Source organism: Stegostoma tigrinum, chromosome 5, assembly GCF_030684315.1.
Source record: "Stegostoma tigrinum isolate sSteTig4 chromosome 5, sSteTig4.hap1, whole genome shotgun sequence".
NCBI classification, from domain to species: Eukaryota; Metazoa; Chordata; class Chondrichthyes; order Orectolobiformes; family Stegostomatidae; genus Stegostoma; species Stegostoma tigrinum.
The window spans coordinates 85,355,938-85,376,126 of record NC_081358.1 but is presented as its reverse complement, the minus strand read 5'-3'; the positions used below and the strand labels follow the sequence as shown (position 1 = coordinate 85,376,126).

Genomic DNA, 20,189 nt, shown 5'->3' with positions numbered 1-20,189 from the left:
GCTCGTCACCTCTGCTATGGCCTCTGGTCCTTGAAACAGTATTCCCCACACATTGACCAATTCATAAGTATCAACAAGCTGGTTGAAACCATCTGCGCTGCACTTCACTCATGAGCACTATGATTTGTTCAATTCACCCAGTGCCTGTTTTCCATCTCAGCATCCCATATGGAGTAACTTGCCTGAGTAAGATTTACCCAAACATATTCTTTGGATCAAGGTACTGGAAATGGAATTCACTGACAAGTTCCTTGTGACAAACCTTGTCTGGGGAATGGCAGGCTTTGAATCACCACAATGAGAGAGATCTCTGCTAAACAGTATCAGGGCAGGAAATGGCCCTTTAAGGTTATAAAGTGTGAATGCTGAGGGTATGTTTCCCTTGTTCAACGTCTCGAACTATCGATCACATTGTCAGAACAATGGATCGACTATTCAGGACTGGGAAAAGGGGAGATCTTTTTTAAAATGACTAAATCTTTTACATTATCTATACTAAATCAACCATTAGAGTACACTAAAGACAGGCAATAATATATTGTTGATACGAGGGAATTAAAGGATATGAGAGCAAGGTGCCAGGGATGGAACAAAAGTAGAAGATTAGTGATGGTCTTGATAGAGAGAACAGTTTCGAAGGACTGAATGATCAATTTTTACTCCTGTTACTTATGTTCTAATGCAGATACGTCAACGGATTTGTAAAGACTATACAATGGTGAAGTTGGATCAATATAACAATAATTTAGAAGCAAACAATTCCCCTCAATTAGATTTTACACGGAAGCTTGTAGGTATCGAATCTTATCATTTAAAACTTAAGTTAACATGTACAAGAACGAACAGATAATACATTAAAGTAAATTTAAATAATTTTAATATGGTAAGTACAAAATATTATTTTTCCATATTTCACATAAATAAAACTTAACACATTTATAACCATCTTTACAAATGTATTTATAAGGTGAAAGTAACCAATAAAAGTAACCTATAAAAATGTCAGATTTATATTATGTACCAACAGCATAGCCAGGCAACCAACATTCTATTTAATTTGTTTTACTCTCCCTTCTCTCCTCTTTCATACCTCACAAGAGAAGGTATGAACACTTATGTAGATATAAATTCAAATCAGTGTTTTCCTGCAGTGATAGTCAAAAAAGTCTTTCAGCTCATTAAGCATGAATGAACTTTTCTTTTACACAAAAATAAGAAACTAATTGCATGAAGAAAAAATTAATATGGAGGAATTCTTTGATGTCCAATCAAGTTGATGCTTAATGAAGATAGCAAGAAGGTCTACCAGCATAAAGTCTTATTAAAGTATATCCATTACACAAAACAAAATCTTGGAATCATGATATAGTAAAAATTAATGAAACCATTAAACTTTTCTATTGATTTCTGTCAATTTTATTCCTTTCCTATGTTATATTGTTCATGCAGAGAAGTCTTCTAATACTCCAAGAGTATTGGGCTAAATGTTTACCCTCCTGCCTATATTCAGTAAAATTAATTGTGACATCTGGCTTGTTGAAAGAAGACAGAGGGTGGTAGTTGATGGGAAATGTTCATCCTGGAGACCAGTTACCAGTGGTGTACCGCAAGGGTCAGTGTTGGGTCCACTGCTGTTTGTCATTTTTATAAATGACCTGGATGAGGGCGTAGAAGGATGGGTTCATAAATTTGCAGACGACACTAAGGTCGGTGGAGTTGTGGATAGTGACGAAGGATGCTGTAGGTTGCAGAGAGACATAGATAAGCTGCAGAGCTGGGCTGAGAGGTGGCAAATGGAGTTTAATGCGGACAAGTGTGAGGTAATGCACTTTGGTAGGAGTAACCAGAAGGCAAAGTACTGGGCTAATGGTAAGATTCTTAGTAGTGTAGATGAGCAGAGAGATCTCGGTGTCCATGTACACAGATCCTTGAAAGTTGCCACCCAGGTTGACAGGGCTGTTAAGAAGGCATACAGTGTTTTAGCTTTTAACAATAGAGGGATCGAGTTCCGCAACCAAGAGGTTATGGTGAAGCTGTACAAAACTCTGGTGCGGCTACACTTGGAGTATTGTGTACAGTTCTGGTCACCGCGTTATAAGAAGAATGTGGAAGCTTTGGAAAGGGTGCAGAGGAGATTTACTAGGATGTTGCCTGGTATGGAGGGGAGGTCTTACGAGGAAAGGCTGATGGACTTGAGGCTGTTTTCATTAGAGAGAAGAAGGTTGAGAGGTGACTTAATTGAAACATATAAAATAATCAGACGGTTAGATAGGGAGAGACTTTTTCCTAGGATGGTGACGGCGAGCACGAGGGGGCATAGCTTTAAATTGAGGGGTGAAAGATATAGGACAGATGTCAGAGGTAGTTTCTTTACTCAGAGAGTAGTAAGGGAATGGAACGCTTTGCCTGCAACGGTAGTAGATTCGCCAACTTTAGGTACATTTAAATTGTTATTGGGTAAGCATATGGATGTACATGGAATTGTGTAGGTTAGATGGGCTTGAGATCGGTATGACAGGTCGGCACAACATCGAGGGCCGAAGGGCCTGTACTGTGCTGTAATGTTCTATGTTCTATTTGGCTGACAAGAGACAGCACAGATCAGGAACGGAATTTAGATCATATTAGTCTGTATTCCACATTACATCAAGCTGGGTAATAAGCCAAAGAAGAATCACTATCCAAGCATTCAAATGGAGATGACGGTAATTTTTGAAACAATAGCAATTTAGTAACTTGGGTTTTATTATTGGATTCTTGTCTGTTGTAGCCTCATAATCCCTCTTTAATATCATTGAGGGCACTGGTCAGCTTCCGAATCTTTTCCTCCATGGATTTTTTGGCATTTGCTGTTTCTTGGAGAAGCTGCCGCATTTCTTCCTCCACTTCATAGACCTAAAGGATTTGCGACATGATCACATTTTATCTTATATGAATTCATGAGGAGTGAATAGCATCACATTGCAAACTAAGAACAATGTATCCAAAATAATAATACATAGAAAATTAAGTGCATAAATTCAGTTTAAAGATTTGCCATGCCATTTGTTAACTATTTCATAACACGTTAGCAGTCTCAGTGTGAATATATAAAATTTTGCAGTTGAGGAAACTGAGTGCAGTTTTCACTTTGTTGAGTGGGTTACTTTGTGCTAAATTTATTCTTAAAATCTAAACTTGTCTAAATTTCCTGTGCAGGTTATTTTTTTCCTTTAGCTTAGACAACCTAATGCACTGCTGTGAGAACTTAAATTCTTGGATTCTTTGTATCAGGAAACATGTCTGCTGATCTTGGTCAGTTGTCAGGGACAGTTGGGTGTGATTGTGGATGGGGCAGATAAAGGTTACCCAGATAGAGACAGTGACAGCGCAGGTGTGTCAGACCCTGCAATTGTCCAATAGATTTGAGGTTTTCTCAGTTGGTTTGGATGAGAACAGGAGTTGCAGATGGATGAGCAACTTCAGATTGGTACAGGAATCCATTCAAGTGACGGAAGCAACGAGGAATAATACAGTGAGGGGGACTGATAATTATCTTTCAGGAAAAAGCAAAGTTCAGATGCTGTGATGCCTGTCAGATTCCAGGATTCAGGAAATCTAATTGTCATGGTTCTTGCAGGTATCAACAACATAGAAAGAGGTTCTTACAATCCGACCCCACCACCCAAGACATTTTTCCATCCCCACCCTTGTCTGCTTTCCGGAGAGACCACTCTCTCTGTGACTCCCTTGTTCGCTCCAACCCCACCACACCCGGCACCTTCCCCTGCAACCGCAGGAAATGCTACACTTGCCCCCACACCTCCTCCCTCACCCCCATCCCAGGCCCCAAGATGACTTTCCATATTAAGCAGAGGTTCACCTGCACATCTGCCAATGTGGTATACTGCATCCATTGTACCCGGTGTGGCTTCCTCTACATTGGGGAAACCAAGCGGAGGCTTGGGGACAGCTTTGCAGATCACCTCCGCTCGGTTCGCAATAAACAACTGCACCTCCCAGTCGCAAACCATTTCCACTCCCCCTCCCATTCTTTAGATGACATGTCCATCATGGGCCTCCTGCAGTGCCACAATGATGCCACCCAAAGGTTGCAGGAACAGCAACTCAGACAGATGGAAGACAGATGAATATATGGCTCAAGGACTGACCTGGGAAATGGTCCACTTCATTAGGAAAGTGCGGAATGCATTGTCGGGATGATCTATATCTGAACTGTACTAAGCTCAGTGTTCTTGTAAACTACATAACTAAAAAACTAGAGAGAGGGCTTTAAACTAAATAATTGGTCAAGGGAGTAAATGTGGAAAGATATAGCATATTGAAGAGTAGAAACTGTCAGAAACATTTATTCAAGATAAATGTAATAGCCATATGGAAAAGTATAAGTTAATTCATAGGAGTCACCATTGATTTGTTAAGGGAAAATCACATTCAACTTACTTGCTAGAATTTTTCTCAAGGGGTAATTGGGAGGGTTGATGACGGGAGTCGATACGGTGCCACACAGTAGACTTGAGGAAAGCTATAGGTCATGGAATAAAAGGGATAGCAGCAACATTGACATAAAATTGGCTTAGAAATAGTAATGGTTAGTAAGCTTTTTTTTAAAAACTGGAAGAAAACATGTAGTAGAATTCCCCAGGGGTTGGCATTGGAACCTTGCTTTTCCTGATATACATAAATGATCTTCACCTCGGTGTGCAGGGGAAACTTTCAAAGTTTGTGGATGACACAAAACTTGGGAGCATTGTGTGTTGCAAGGAGGACAGTGTAGAACTTCAAATGTCATCCCTCAGCCTCCACTGTGCTAAGGAAGACAACACTAGTCTGTTCACTCTAGAATCAGAGTTCCTACAGTACATTCCCAAACATTCGTCCCACACTTAAGACTACGTCATTAACATATACCACGATCAGCAAGGGGCACAACACTCAGCCCTGTAGAACACCACTGGAAATCAGCTTCCAGTTACATAAACATTTACTGACATTGCCCTTTAGTTCTTGACACTGTGCCAATTTACGTCCAACTCATCACATTTCCCCGTGTTACAAGCATTTTCAACTAGAGTGGTGCATGTCTGGAAGCTGCTGACTAGTTTAGGTATTGTCGATATCAATTTTTTCAAAGATGTCATGACTGCCCTCTGATGCAGATGGAACTTGAACCTGAGCCTCCTGGTCCAGAGGTACAAACATTACCACTGTGTCACAAGAGTCCCAGACTGAGATAGAAATGCTCACTTGTTTAACCTGGCCCTGCACCTGGGCATATATAATTTAAAACCAAGTAATGTGCATCATTCAGCTCTTTCAGAACTTGTTCTGCTTTTGCCAATTAATTAAAACAGACAAAATAAAATCAAATTGAGTCTACTCCCTGTATTAGATCTTGCTCAATTGCCTCTCTACATTTAGACAATCTAATAGATCCTAGCACAATAACGGATAAACAAATCTTCCAGTAATCTCATCTTATTTCCATACAATACTGGGTGAATTTTTTTTCATTAAAACTGATTGCAGAATAGGATATCCTGGCCAATGGTGCTGCTTCAATCAACACCACCTAAAATAGGTTCTCTGCCCATTCATACCTTTGAATGTTTCTGGAGTGGTGCTGTGTGTATATTGGCGGTATACTTATTTTGTTAAAACTTGTAACTATGTCTTAACAAGTATAGAAAATAGGAGTACATCATTCAAAATGATCATCCAACTCAGTATTCTGTTGTCATTTCTCCCCCGACCCTGTAATCCCTTAAGTAAGAAATGTCTTTATCTAACTCCTTTTTGAAAACATTCAATGTTTTGGCCTCAGCCACTTTCAATGGCACTTTTCACAGGCGCACTGCTCAATGGGTAAAGACACTTCTCATCCCAATCCTATGGTTTACCCTGGATCCTTAGACTGTGACCCTAGTTCTGGACTCTCCGGTGTTTGGGAACATCCTTCCTGCACTTAAGCCAATTAGTCCTGTTAAAAGAGTTTTATAGGCCTCTTTCATTCTTCTAAACCCCAGTAAATACTGTCCTAACCATTCCAGTATCTCTTCATATGTCAGTTCTGCCACCACAGGAATCAGTCTGGCATCACCAAGGTGCTGTACAATTCAGCAAGCCATCCCAACTTGAATCCTCTCGCAATGAAGGCCAACATACTTTTTGCTGTCTTCACCATCTTTTGAACCTGTGTGTTTACTTGTAACGACTAGTGTACAAGGACATCACAAGGTCTCACTGCACACTCCCTTTTCTCAAGTTATAGCCAGATAGTAACCTACTTTTATGTTTTTGTAATCAAAGTGGATAACTTCACATTTATTCACATTATAGTTCATCTGCCATAGTTTGCTCATTCAATCAACTGGTTCAAATCACACTGAAACACCTTTGCATCCTCCTCACAGTTCACCCTCCCACCAGATTTGTATCATCTACAAACCCAGAGACATTTCATTTAATTCCCTCATGTAAATCATTAAATTGTACTAATATATATTAAATAGCTGGGGTTCAAGCACTGAACTCAGTGATGCCCACTAGTCACTGGCTACCACTTGGAAAATGACCCGTTTATTTTTTTTCTAATGGGACAATGGCTAATCAGCATTTATTGCCCAACCCATCTTGCCTTTGAGAAGGCCATGGTGAGCTGCCATTTTGAACTGCAGCAGTCCACATGCTGTAGGTTGACCTCACATTCTCTTAGGGAAAGAATTCCAGGATTTTGATCCAGTGCGAGTGAAGGAACAGCGATACATATCCAAGTCAGGATGGTGAGTGACTTGGAGGGGAGCTTGCAGGTGGTGGTGGTGTTCCCATGAATCTACTGTACTTGTCCTTCGAAATGCAAGTGTTCATGGGTTTGATGCCACCTAAGGAGCATAGGTGAATTTCTGCAATTTGCTGTGGATGATACACACTGCTGCACCTAAACATCTGTAGTGGATGCTTGTGGATGTGGTCCCAATTAAGTGTGCTCCTTTGTCCTGGATGGTGTCAAGATGCTTACGTGTTGTTAGAGCTGCACCATTCCAGGCAAGTGGGGAGTATTCAGACTTGTGCCTTGTAGATAGTGGACAGATTTTGGGGACTCAGGGGGTGAGTTACTCACCACAGTTTTCTTAGGCTCTAACCTGTTCTTGTAGCTGCTGTGTTTATGGGGCGAGTCCAGTTGAGGTTCTGGTCAATGGTAACCACCAGGATGTTGACAGTGGGGGACTCAGTGATGGTAAGGTTAGATTATCTCTTATTGGAGATAGTCATTGCCTGGCATTTGTGTGGCAAGAATGTTACTTGCCACTTGCAAGCCCAAGTCTGGATACTGTCCAGGTCTTGTTGCATTTGAACATGGGCTGCTTCAGTCTCCGAGGAGTCACAAATGGTACTGAACATTGTGTAATCATCAGTGAACATCCCCACTTCTGACCTTATCATGGAGGGAAGGTGATTCATTAAGCAGCTGAAGATAGTTGGCCTAGGACACTACCCTAAGGAGCTCTTGTAGAGATGTCCTGGAGCTGAGAGGGACTGACCAACAACCACAACCAACTGGTCCAAATCACACTGAAACACCTTTGCATCCTCCTCACAGTTCACCCTCCCACCAGATTTGTATCATTTGCAAACTCATGTGCCATATATGACTCCAACTAGTGGAAAGAGTTCTCCCTTTGAGTTTGCCCACAGATTCCGGTTTTGCTAGGTCTCCTCAATGCCACACAGTCAAATGCAGCCTTGATGTCAAGGGCTTTCAGTCTTACCTCACCTCTGGAATTCAGCTCTTCTGCCCATATTTGAACGAAGACTGTAATGTGGCCAGGAACTGAGTGGCCCTGGCTAAACCCAAACGGGGCATCAGGGACAAGGTTATAGCTGAGCAGGTGTTGCTAGACAGCACTGTTGATGTCACACCTTCTATCACTTTACTGATTATCTAGAGTAGACTGATGGGGGCGGCAATTGGCCAGGTTGGATTTGTGATACTTTTTCTGTACAGGATATACTTGGTCATTTTCCACGTTGTTGGTTAAATGTCAGTGCTGTAACTGTATGGGAACAGCTTGGCTAGGGTGTGGAAAGTTCTGGAGTATAAGTCTTCAGTACTATTGCCAGAGTGTAATCTGTTTCCTGTCTGACAACCTGTTGCCTATCCACGTCAGTACACTATTCTTTTACATACTAATCTCCTTTAAAGGACGTGATCAAATGCCTTCTTAAAGTCCAAATAATCTACATGCACAAACTCCCTGTCATCAACTTTACTGATTACATCCTCAAAAGTTCCCGTAGTCATACGTGATTTCCCTTTCCTAAATCCTATGTTCATTCTGCCCAATCCTACACTATTTCCACAGTAGTCCACAGTCTTTAGAATTTGGAAAGTTGACCACCAATGCATCCATATATTTCTAGGGCCATTTCCTTAAATGCTCTGGGATGTGGACTACCTGTAAATTTTTAGCCTTGAATCCCATCAACTTCCCCAACATTTCCCTATTAATACTGATATCCTTTAGTTCCTCCATCTCATTAGACCCAGTACTCCTCAAAATGTTTGGGACATTATGCGAGTTCTCCTTTGTGAAGTTAGAACCCAAATATACATTTAATTGGTTTGCCATCTCTTTGTTTCCCGTTATAATTTCCCTGTTCCTGATTATAAGGGACTTAAATTGTCTTCATTAATCTTTCTCTGATCCAAGCAATTTTACTCTCATACTCAGTTTTCCCTCTCAGTCAACCCTTTGTCTTCCTTCAGTGAAATCTAAACTGCTACCAATCCTCAGTTCCGCTGCATTTGTTTTTGCTGATTTGTATGCCCTTTTCTTGGATTTAATATTATCCTGAATTTCCACTGTTAGCCATGGTCATACCACTTTTCCCAGTTTATTTGTGTGCAATGAGCACAGCAGGTCCGGCAGCATTTGTGGAGAGAAATCGTAGATAATGTTTTAAGTCCAGTGACGCTTTTTCAGAACTTTTTGCAGTTCCTCAATAGACTCTATAAATGTTTGCCACTGCCTATCTACTGCGTTACATTCCCAACTATAGCTGGCTCATGCCTTGTACCATTGTACCTTCCTTTATTTAGACTCAGGATCCTAGTAATCCTTTGATTGCAAAACATTTTCGAACATCCTTGGGATATGATGAAGTGTTATATGAAGTCATTCCATCAGAGTACAAAGAAGGGAAAGTCTTACCTTTTCTTTTGCTGCTTCAATTTCCTTTTGCTTTTCATTGGTCAATTGTGCCAGTTCAGCCTGTTGAGCTACCCTTATGGTCTCAAGCTGGTGCCTGAATGCATCATCCATGGAATGAATTTTTTCTGCTGCAGCCCTGAGGTGATTTTGAACAAATGTTCTGATATAATGAATATGTAAAAAAAAAATTATTTTTTTAAAAACCAATATCAAAATTCAAACATGCAAAACTGGATCAATAAAATTCTCAAAGCTCTGGATAAAGTTTTGAGAATTCAGCATATGAAGTTATGCAAAAGCAGCACAACACTGTGACTGAACAATAACAAACAAATTACTAACAAAAAAGCCAAACTGTTGTAAAGCAAAACAATCCAAATGCTTCAAGTTGTTTTGTTTGCAGTAAAAAAAAAGTATACAAATTAGGAATTGAAGTTGGCCAGTAAGCCCTCAAACCAGCTCTCCTGTTCAATAAGATCATGGCAGATTTGACTGCCCCATATTCCTGGCTACCCCCCGATAACCTTTTACCCGCTCAATTAACAAATCAATCTACTTCAATTGTGAGGTTCTCTCTTCATAGATGCTGTCAGACCTGCTGAATTTGTCCAGCAATTTCTGTTTTTGTTTATGGCTTCCAGCATTTGCAGTTCTTTGGTTATTTTCTTACTCCATCAATGGCAATGTTATCCCCTACACCATTAGCTTTTTATTTTCCAGAATAACTTTTGATGTGGCAGGTCATCAAATGCCTGCTGGAAAGCTAAGTATAGTATATCTACTGGTTCCCCTCGATCAGCACCACATTGAATCATAGAATCCCTATAGTGTGGAAGTAGGCCATTTGATCCATTGAGTCCATAGTGACACTCTGAAGAGGATCATGTTACTTTCTCAAAGAACTCCAATAGATTGGTTAAATACTTTTCACTTGATTGATTTCCCCTTTGCAAAACTATGTTGGCTTTGCCTGATTACCATTCATTTTTCGAAGCGTCCAACTAGAACCTCTTTCATAATCACTTTTAACATCATCACCATGACAGATATTAAGCTAACTCATCTTGTTTTTGCCCGTTTCTCTCTATCTTTGGATAATATTTACGTTTGTTATTTTCCAATCAAAAGAACCATTTTGTGAATTTAGGGAATTTTGAGAACTTAAAATCAACACACCAACTATTCACTAGCCCCTTCTTTTAAGACCCTAGAATGAAGTCAACCAGCAGCTAGGGACTTGGTGGCTCAAGGCTCCAACAATTTGCTCAGTAACACTTTCTTGGTGACTAATTTTCTCAGGTTCCTCTCTCCCTTCCATGTCCTGACTTACAGCTACTTCTGGGATCTTCATGTCTTTTAAATTTTCTGCAATTTAAAATTGGAAATTAGATGAGGAATTCTAAAATGTTAAAGATTTATTTCATATTTTGGTAAACTGTTAAGAGGTTATTTACTCAATCGTCAGGCATGCAATAGGTTAAGAAAAAGTTAAAATTTAAATTTTGATACTCTATAGCACAGGTTGTACAGGAAAATATTTTAAACAGTCTTAAATACGAAAAATTATTGTTTATATCTGATTAAGTCTGTAAAATCTTATTTCTTCCTGTACCTCTTTTCATCATAGATTTGTCATAATTTTCTATTTTGAATTCCCTTTTCCAGATGTAAATGGAACTGATAGAACTGGTCAATCTAATTGCATGACATCGCCAGCAGGTGGCACAGTAATACATTTTTCCCACCATACAGCACTACTTTGTTTAAAAAACTCATCCAAATTAATCAGAGATAATGGGAACTGCAGATGCTGGAGAATCCAAGATAACAAAGTATGGAGCTGGATGAACACAGCAGGCCAAGCAGCAGCTTAGGAACACAAAATCTGACATTTCGGGCCTAGACCCTTCATCGGAGAGGGGGATGGGGAGAGGGAACTGGAATAATTAGGGAGAGAGGGGGAGGCGGACCGAAGATGGAGAGTAAAGAAGATAGGTGGAGAGAGTATAGGTGGGGAGGTAGGGAGGGGATAGGTCAGTCTAGGGAAGACGGACAGGTCAAGGAGGTGGGATGAGGTTAGTAGGTAGATGGGGGTGCAGCTTGGGGTGGGAGGAAGGGATGGGTGAGAGGAAGAACCGGTTAGGGAGGCAGAGACAGGTTGGACTGGTTTTGGGATGCAGTGGGCGGGGGGGGGGGGGGGGGAAGGGAAGAGCTGGGCTGGTTGTGTGGTGCAGTGGGGGGGAGGAGACGAACTGGGCTGGTTTAGGGATGCAGTAGGGGAAGTGGAACATTCCCTCTTCCGCACCTACACAGGCCCCAAACCCCACCTCTTCCTCCGGTACATTGATGACTGTATCGGCGCCGCCTTTTGCTCCCCAGAGGAGCTCGAACAGTTCATCCACTTCACCAACACCTTCCACCCCAATCTTCAGTTCACCTGGGCCATCTCCAGCACATCCCTCACCTTCTTGGACCTCTCAGTCTCCATCTCAGGCAACCAGCTTGTAACTGATGTCCATTTCATGCCCACCGACTCCCACAGCTACCTAGAATACACCTCCTCCCACCCACCCTCCTGTAAAAATTCCATCCCCTATTCCCAATTCCTCCACCTCCGCCGCATCTGCTCCCACAATAAGACATTCCACTCCCGCACATCCCAGATGTCCAAGTTCTTTAAGGACCGCAACATTCCCCCCACAGTGATCGAGAACGCCCTTGACCGCGTCTCCCGCATTTCCCGCAACACATCCCTCACACCCCGCCCCCGCCACAACCGCCCAAAGAGGATCCCCCTCGTTCTCACACACCACCCTACCAACCTCCGGATACAACGCATCATCCTCCGACACTTCCGCCATTTACAATCCGACCCCACCACCCAAGACATTTTTCCATCCCCACCCCTGTCTGCTTTCCGGAGAGACCACTCTCTCCGTGACTCCCTTGTTCGCTCCACACTGCCCTCCAACCCCACCACACCCGGCACCTTCCCCTGCAACCGCAGGAAATGCTACACTTGCCCCCACACCTCCCCCCTCACCCCCATCCCAGGCCCCAAGATGACATTCCACATTAAGCAGAGGTTCACCTGCACATCTGCCAATGTGGTATACTGCATCCACTGTACTCGGTGCGGCTTCCTCTACATTGGGGAAACCAAGCGGAGGCTTGGAGACCCCTTTGCAGAACACCTCCGCTCAGTTCGCAACAAACAACTGCACCTCCCAGTCGCAAACCATTTCCACTCCCCCTCCCATTCTCTAGATGACATGTCCATCATGGGCCTCCTGCAGTGCCACAATGATGCCACCCGAAGGTTGCATAAACAGCAACTCATATTCCGCCTGGGAACCCTGCAGCCTAATGGTATCAATGTGGACTTCACCAGTTTCAAAATCTCCCCTTCCCCTACTGCATCCCTAAACCAGCCCAGTTCGTCCCCTCCCCCCACTGCACCACACAACCAGCCCAGCTCTTCCCCCCCCACCCACTGCATCCCAAAACCAGTCCAACCTGTCTCTGCCTCCCTAACCGGTTCTTCCTCTCACCCATCCCTTCCTCCCACCCCAAGCCGCACCCCCATCTACCTACTAACCTCATCCCACCTCCTTGACCTGTCCGTCTTCCCTGGACTGACCTATCCCCTCCCTACCTCCCCACCTATACTCTCTCCACCTATCTTCTTTACTCTCCATCTTCGGTCCGCCTCCCCCTCTCTCCCTATTTATTCCAGTTCCCTCTCCCCATCCCCCTCTCTGATGAAGGGTCTAGGCCCGAAACGTCAGCTTTTGTGCTCCTGAGATGCTGCTTGGCCTGTGTTCATCCAGCCTCACATTTTATTATCTTGGAATCATCCAAATTAATTTTTCTTTTGGCAATTACTAAAGCCATATTTCAAACAACATAATGCTAAACAAAAACTTAAGATATACTAGAACATATTTTATATATTTCAAGGCCAATATTAAAGCTCTCAGGTTATTTCAAAGCTCGAGTTTAGATATTCTTCTCCAGAATGGATATTGTGAAATTGGATTGTAAGGCATACATACTTTCTGAAAATTTATTGATGCTATTTCAGTTGTACAAGTGTTCAGTGTTTAAACAAGTTCTAATTCTTCTTACTGCTAGTCATTCGCGTACTGAAACAGGAAGCAGGAGGCAGTCTATTGTTATGCAAGGTATATGATTTATATAAATAAATGAAAATCATTTATTTTAGAGTCTGGATTTTGAACTAATGGCATTTGAGTTTTGGCCTGTGCGTATGAGTGGATTTGATGATCAACTTGTTGGTATTTCTGCAGCCTTTTTTTTTCCAAACCATTATGAGAGTTCCTGCAGCTCTAATGGGAGAGTTTTATGAGTAAATATTGAAGTGCATTTGGCTGTTTTCAGTTACTAGGATCAGGAATAGTTTTTTTTTGCTGAGGAGGAAGGTCCATAGCTTGGAAAGCTTTTGGATTTAGTACACAGAAGTCCTGGTTGAAACTGGATGCATGATGTCGTTTTCCTGCAGCGAGAAGTTAGTTCAGAAAAGTGAGGAGAAAGGGTACCTCAGTTTGAGGGTTTAGTTTGGAATTTCCAGGCCAGAGGTATTCAGTGAGAATCCTGGAAGGGCTATTCAAAGTTGAGATGATCTAAGTGTGAGCAGCTGAAGAAGAGGCTATCAAACTCTCAGACTTTGAATTGTTAGCAACAGTTCAATGAAACCTACGTATGCGGTAGAGAACAGAATTCTCTGTTGTTTAAGTAAAGCTTCAGTGATAGCAATGTATTTTTACTTTCGTAGAAAGATAGAAAACACATGGGAAAAAGTCATTCGGCCCATTGACCTTGTCCACCATTCAATATGATCATTCAATTCAGAATCCAGTTTCCGTTTTCACCACAGACCCTTTGATTTCTTAAGCCAAAAAAAACATAAAACTCCATAAAAACATTCAAATTTTGGCCTCAACCGCTTTCTGTGGCACAGAGTTCTGTAGGCTCACCACTCTCTGGGAGAAGAAATTTCTCCTTCTCTCAGTCCTAAATGTATTCTTAAACCGTGACCCCCTGGTCCTGGATTTCTCAGTCATCATGAACATCCTTCACGCATTTATGCTGTATTGTCCTGTTAAGATTTTATAGGTTTCAATGATCGCCTCATTCTTGTAAATTCCAGTGAATAAAGTCCTAAAATATCCAATCTCTGTTCATATGTCGGTCCTGCCATCCCGAGAAGCAGTCTGGTAAATCTTTGCAGCAATCATAGTAAAAACATCCCTCCTCAGGCAAGGAGACAAAGCTGCATACAATATTCCAGGTGTGGTTTCAGCAAGGCCCTGCAGCAAGACATTCCTGCTCCTGCACTTGAATCCTCTCACTAGGAAGGCCAACATAACAGTTGCCTTCTGCACCTGCACACAGGTGCTTCTGGTGTACAAGGACACCCAAGTCTCATTGCAATATCCCTTTTTCTAATCTATCACTATTCAGATAATAATCTACCATCCTGTGTTGGCTACCAAAATGGATGATCTCACATTTATCCATATTTTACTTCACCTGGCAACTTGTTCAAATCGTACCGAAGCATACCTGCATCCTCCACACAGTTCACCCTCCCACCCAACTTTGTGTCATCTGCAAACCGAAAAACGTGTAAATTCCATTACATGTAAACAGCTTGGTAAGTCTATTTGATCTTCTTTTCCTTTGCACAATAATCTTCTTCTTGTTTTATTGTTAATAAAGATCTGCAGCATTGCACACTTGTATTTCATGGCAAGTCTAGCTCATTAAATAAAAAGAAACTCATTAAGCCAGTTTTCAGTCTGACGACACTAAAATTGGAGGTGTAGTGGACAGTGAAAAAGGTTATCTGAGGGTACAATGGGATCTTGATCAATGAGCCAATGGGTTGAGGAGTGGCAGTTAGAGTTTAATTTACATAAACGTGAGGCACCTCATTTTGGAAAGCCAAATTATAGCAGGACTTATGCACCTAATGGTAAGGTCATGGAGAGTGTTGCTGAACAAAGGGAACTTGGAATAAAGGGTCATGGTTCCTTGAAAGTGGAGTCTAAGTGAAGATATTATAGATATCCTTCACAGGATAGTGAAAAAGGTGTTTAGTATGCTTGCCTGTATTGGTCGCTGCATTGAGTATAGAAGTTGGGAGGTCATGTTGCAGCTGTACAGGATATTGGTTAGGTCACTACTGGAATACTATGTACAGTTCTGGTCTCCCTGCTATAGGAACATGTTGTGAAACTTGAGGTTTCAGAAAGATTTACAAGGATGTTACCAGGGTGGGAGGGTTTGAGTATTTCAGAGAGGCTGAATAGACTGGGGTTTTTCCCCAGAATGTTGGAGACTGAAGTTTATAAAATCATAAGGGCATTGATAGGGTAAATAGACAAGGTTTTTTACCTTGGAATGGGGGACTCCAAAACTGGATAGCATAGGTTTGTGGCAAGAGGGGAAAGATTTAAAAGGAACCTCAGGGGCAAATTTTTCATGAGTGTATAGAATGAGCTGCCAGAGCAATGATGGATGCTGGTACAACTTCAGCATCTGAAGGGCACCTGGATGAGTATATAAACAGGAATGGGTTAGAGGGATATGGGGCAAATGCAGGAAAACGGGACTAAAAGTATACAGGGTATCTGGCCGGTACTGTTAAGGTGGCCTTGCAATAACATCAATGGTGATTATAACATGGTCTTCCACAACAATTTATTTGAATTGACAGACCAATCCTAACTCCAACTTGCATTCTCTTCTTCCTAACTAACTTCCTTACTGGGGAAAATTAGCCCTTTTTAAAAAGAATCTTATAATCGACCTGTTCAGTGATGGAATTATATACCTCTGGAGTAGGCAGGATTTGATCCTGGGCCTCCTGGCTCATTTTTTATGTCATGAAGCTATAGACACTGATGTTCAGACAGACGTGGGGAGGTATTTTCCAATCAATGGCATTACACACTTCTGGAGCAGGTGGGACTTGAACCCAGATCCCCCAGCTCAAAGGTGAGGATACTATCACTGTGCCACAAGAACTTCCTTCTCCTGGCTCATAAATGTATGCTCTGGTATATATTAGCCGCCCCCTTTAGAGCATATCTTGGTTCATTCTTAAACAGATCATCACCTATGACATTGTCACTAATAGTGCAGTTGGTAAGCTGGGAATATTTCCTCAACAGTGCTGCTTTTTTATTTTACTGTATGCAGTTTGCATGTGCTCTCTGGGTCTTCATGGATTTCCTCCAGGTGATCCAGTTTCCTCCCGCAGTCCAAAGATGTGCTGGTTAGGTGGATTGGCCATGAGAAATGTTGGATTACAGGAATAGGCTAGGGGAGTGAGTTTTGGTGGGATGGAATTTGGAGGGCCGGTGTGCATTCAAATGGCCTGCTTCCGCACTGTAGGGATCCTATGATTATTTCTCCATTCATGACTGGATGCAATTAAATGTGAGGTTATTCACTTCAGAAGCAAAAACAAGAAGGCAGATTACTAGCTGAACGGCTGTAAATTGGGAGAGGGGAGGGTGTAGCAGGATCTGGGCGTCCTTGTGCACCAGTCGCTGAAAGTAAGCATTCAGATGCTGCAGGCAGCAAAGAAGGCAAATGGTATGTTGGCCTTCATTGCCAGAGGTTTTGAGTACAGAAGCAGGGATATATGTTATTTCCGTTGTACAGGGCCTTGATGAGACCACACCTGGAATACTGAGTGCAATTTTGGTCCCCTTTTCTGGGGGAGGATATTTTTGCTCAACGGAATGCAGCAAAGGTTGGGATTGTTTTCGCTAGAGTTCAGACAAATGAGGGGGGAATCTCACACAGATTTATAAAATTCTAACAGGACCGAACAGGATAGATGTAGGAGGATGGTGGGTGTGTCCAGAATCAGGGGTCACAGTATAAGGATTTGGGGTAGCTGATTTAGGATGGAGATGAGGAGACATTTCTTCACCCAAAGAGTGGTGAGCCTGTGGAATTCATTACCACAGGAAGTAGTTGATGCCAAAACAGTGAACGTATTCAAGAAGTGACTAGATATAGCACTTGGGGAAAGTGGGATGAAAAAGTTATGGGGAGAAAGCAGGATTAAGCTATTTAGTATTGAGTTGGACGATCAACCATGATCGTGAAGGATGGCAGAATAGGTTCAAAGGGCCAAATGGCCTCCTCCTGCTCCTATCTATGTTTCTAATTAGTTTCAAGGCAACCAACACGTTTTTAATGATAAAATTAGGGCTGGAACATAAGTTATGAGCTTCCCTGTGGAGCTGAAATTTAGAAGCAAAGGGATAAGATGATTCAGAAATTCAACAGTTGAGCAGTAGAATCTGTTATTTAACAGAAATATAAAGACTACAAATAACAAAAAAATTGCAAAACAAAATAAACTGTTAGTTTAGGTAAGCCAACGAAAATGCTGAACAGTAATTGTAAAACAAACTTTACTAGCCAAATTGTAGAAAAGAGTAGCAGACGCAACAGACAAGTTTTGGGTCATTCGGGCAAGGACACTGGATTCACAGTTAATTAGTTAAAAGGCTGGTAACCAACCATTCACAACCCCTCTTCATAGAATCATTTGGTACAGAAGAGGTCCTTCAGCGCATTAAGTCTGCACTGACAATTTAAAAAGCATCTGACTGGGTATATGAATAGGAAGGGTTTGGAAGGATATGGGCCAAATGCTAGCAAATGGGGCTAGATTAATTTAGGATATCTAGTTGACGTGGACGAATTTGACCGAAGGGTCTGCTTCTGTGCTGTACATCTTTATGACAAAAACTATTCTAAGTCCTTTGTACAATAAACTGCATTTCTGATATAGAAAACACAATACACTGAATTATAAAAACCTCTTATAGTTGCAAACCTTACTTCTTAGCTTGCAAGGCTTTGTCTCTCTCTTCAACAAGTTTTTTTTCCTTGGCATCAAAGGTTTCTTTCATCTGTTTGACCTGTGTTTCCAGCTTTGTCAGTATTTCAGCTTTGTCCTGCCATTTCTTATTAGCAACACTGTAAGAACAAAATAATGTGGACATAAAAATAATCAGATCTAATATGCAGCTGTTAGTATTTAATAAAAGATGTTTTTCAGACTTAGCTGGTTGTTTGATTTTTTATTCCTTTGGGTATCATTGTCTGGGACATCATTTATTGTCCATCCTTAGCTGTCCTTAGGGCAGTGAGAGCTCTGAAGCACTGCAGTCTCTCAGTGCTATTAGGAAAGGGTTACACGTTTTAACTGAGTGATAGTTGGTAAATCGTCAAGATTTAATTTAATTTGACAAATATGAGGATCCCATAAAAGGTAGGGGTAGTGATTGCAGAGGTATGGCTATATTCTGGCAATCCTGCTTAAATATAGAGGTGCGTTGAAGGATTGCAGATTTGTAAAAAGTTATACATAATAACACAAGAAATATATGGAGGTTTTTTAAAATATACTAGCATATTTAACTAACTTGATATGAGTTGTTTTTGTTGATGGTTAATGAGGGCAATGTGGTTGATGTGGTATATGTGGAATTTTAAAACAAATTGAAAAAAAAGCCACATAATAGACATGCTAGCAAAAATGAAGTCCATGATTCAAAAGGAAAGGGGGCATGGATATGAAGTTGGCTGGGTGACAAGAGACAAAGCAGTGAACAGTATTTTTTGGACTAGAGGAGGGAATGTACAGATAAGTACAGGGGCCAGTGCTTTTCCAAATATTTATAATTGATCTCAGATTGTGCATTCAGGAATCAAGGCTTAGGAGACATAAATTCAGCTCTTTTGCCAAGATTTGAACCAAAGATGTAATGATGTCAGTAACTGGAATGGATTTAACAGAATGCACAGTGAACATCAATGAGCAAAGTGCTAAGCAAGTGCTGCTTGATAGCACCATTTAGGACTCTTCCATCAATGTAAACGGGAGGAGACTGAAGAGGAGGTAAACGGCTGAGTTTAATTTATAGTCATAAAATCATAAAGTATTACAGCATGGGAAGAGGCCCTTCAGCCAATCATGAGTGTCTTCATCATCAAACATTCATCTACTCTAATCAGATTTCCCAGCACTAGTCCTATATCCTTGTATGCTATGGCTTTTCAAATAGTCTTTTAAATACTTGTTTCATGTTGTGCTGCTGTTGTGATGGTTTTGTCTCTACCTGACAGTGACTTCCAGCTACTTACTATCCTCTGAGTGAGAGTGAAAATACTAAGGGGAAAATGTCCATTCTATCTGCCCTGTTTGTGTCCCTCATAATTTTGCAGTCCTTAGTTCAGCTCCCCTTCTACCTTCTCTGTTCCAAGGAAACAATTTCAGCCTCTTCTAGTCTCTCTTCATAGCTGAAACATTTCACGGCAGGCAACAGCCTGGTTTTTCCCTTTGCACATGCCTAGTGTAATCACATCCTTTCTATAATGTGGTGACAAGAACTGTGGCATGTTACACTGTGACATAACATATGCTGTTCATCATAACCTGTATTCAAAGCCTCAACAAACAAAGGCAAGTGTCCCATGTGTTATTTTAACAATCCTATATTCACCTGCCTTGTATTCAAAGATTTACGGACATGCATACTCTGCGATTCCCAGGGTCCTACATTTAGCGGGCACCCTCTTGGCTTGTTAAGTCTTTCCCAAAATCAGCTCAGGTTTAACCTTCATTTGCCCAACTGTCTTGCCCAACTAGTTCATCCTGTTAATAAGGGCTTGCTTTGTCTTTACTTACCAGACCACCAATTTTTGGATCATTTGCAAACTAACTGATCAAATCTTCCGTATGTGTGTCTAGATTGTTAATATATACAGTAGACTGCAAAGTAACTACTACAGAACCTTGTGACAGCTTCCAGTCAGACAAACATCTTTTGACCAGCACACTGTACCTCTTACCACAAAGCCAATTTTGGATCCTATTTGTCCTGGATCCCCTGGGCTTCTTATCAAGTGTTCCATATGACA

At 41.6% G+C, this 20,189-nt stretch overlaps 1 protein-coding gene across 1 annotated transcript in view; it reads right to left on the bottom strand.

Moving 5' to 3' along the window:
• Positions 1 to 924: 924 nt before the first annotated feature.
• Positions 925 to 20,189, bottom strand: part of lrrcc1 (leucine rich repeat and coiled-coil centrosomal protein 1) — a 185,088-nt gene continuing 165,823 nt past the window's right edge. The window contains exons 18-20 of the mRNA XM_048528955.2: positions 18,105 to 18,242; positions 9,213 to 9,348; positions 925 to 2,895 (exon numbers count right to left, since the gene is read on the bottom strand). Of these exons, the coding sequence (XP_048384912.1) occupies positions 2,773 to 2,895; positions 9,213 to 9,348; positions 18,105 to 18,242 (397 nt within the window). The 3' untranslated portion in view covers positions 925 to 2,772. The remainder of the gene's footprint in view (positions 2,896 to 9,212; positions 9,349 to 18,104; positions 18,243 to 20,189) is intronic.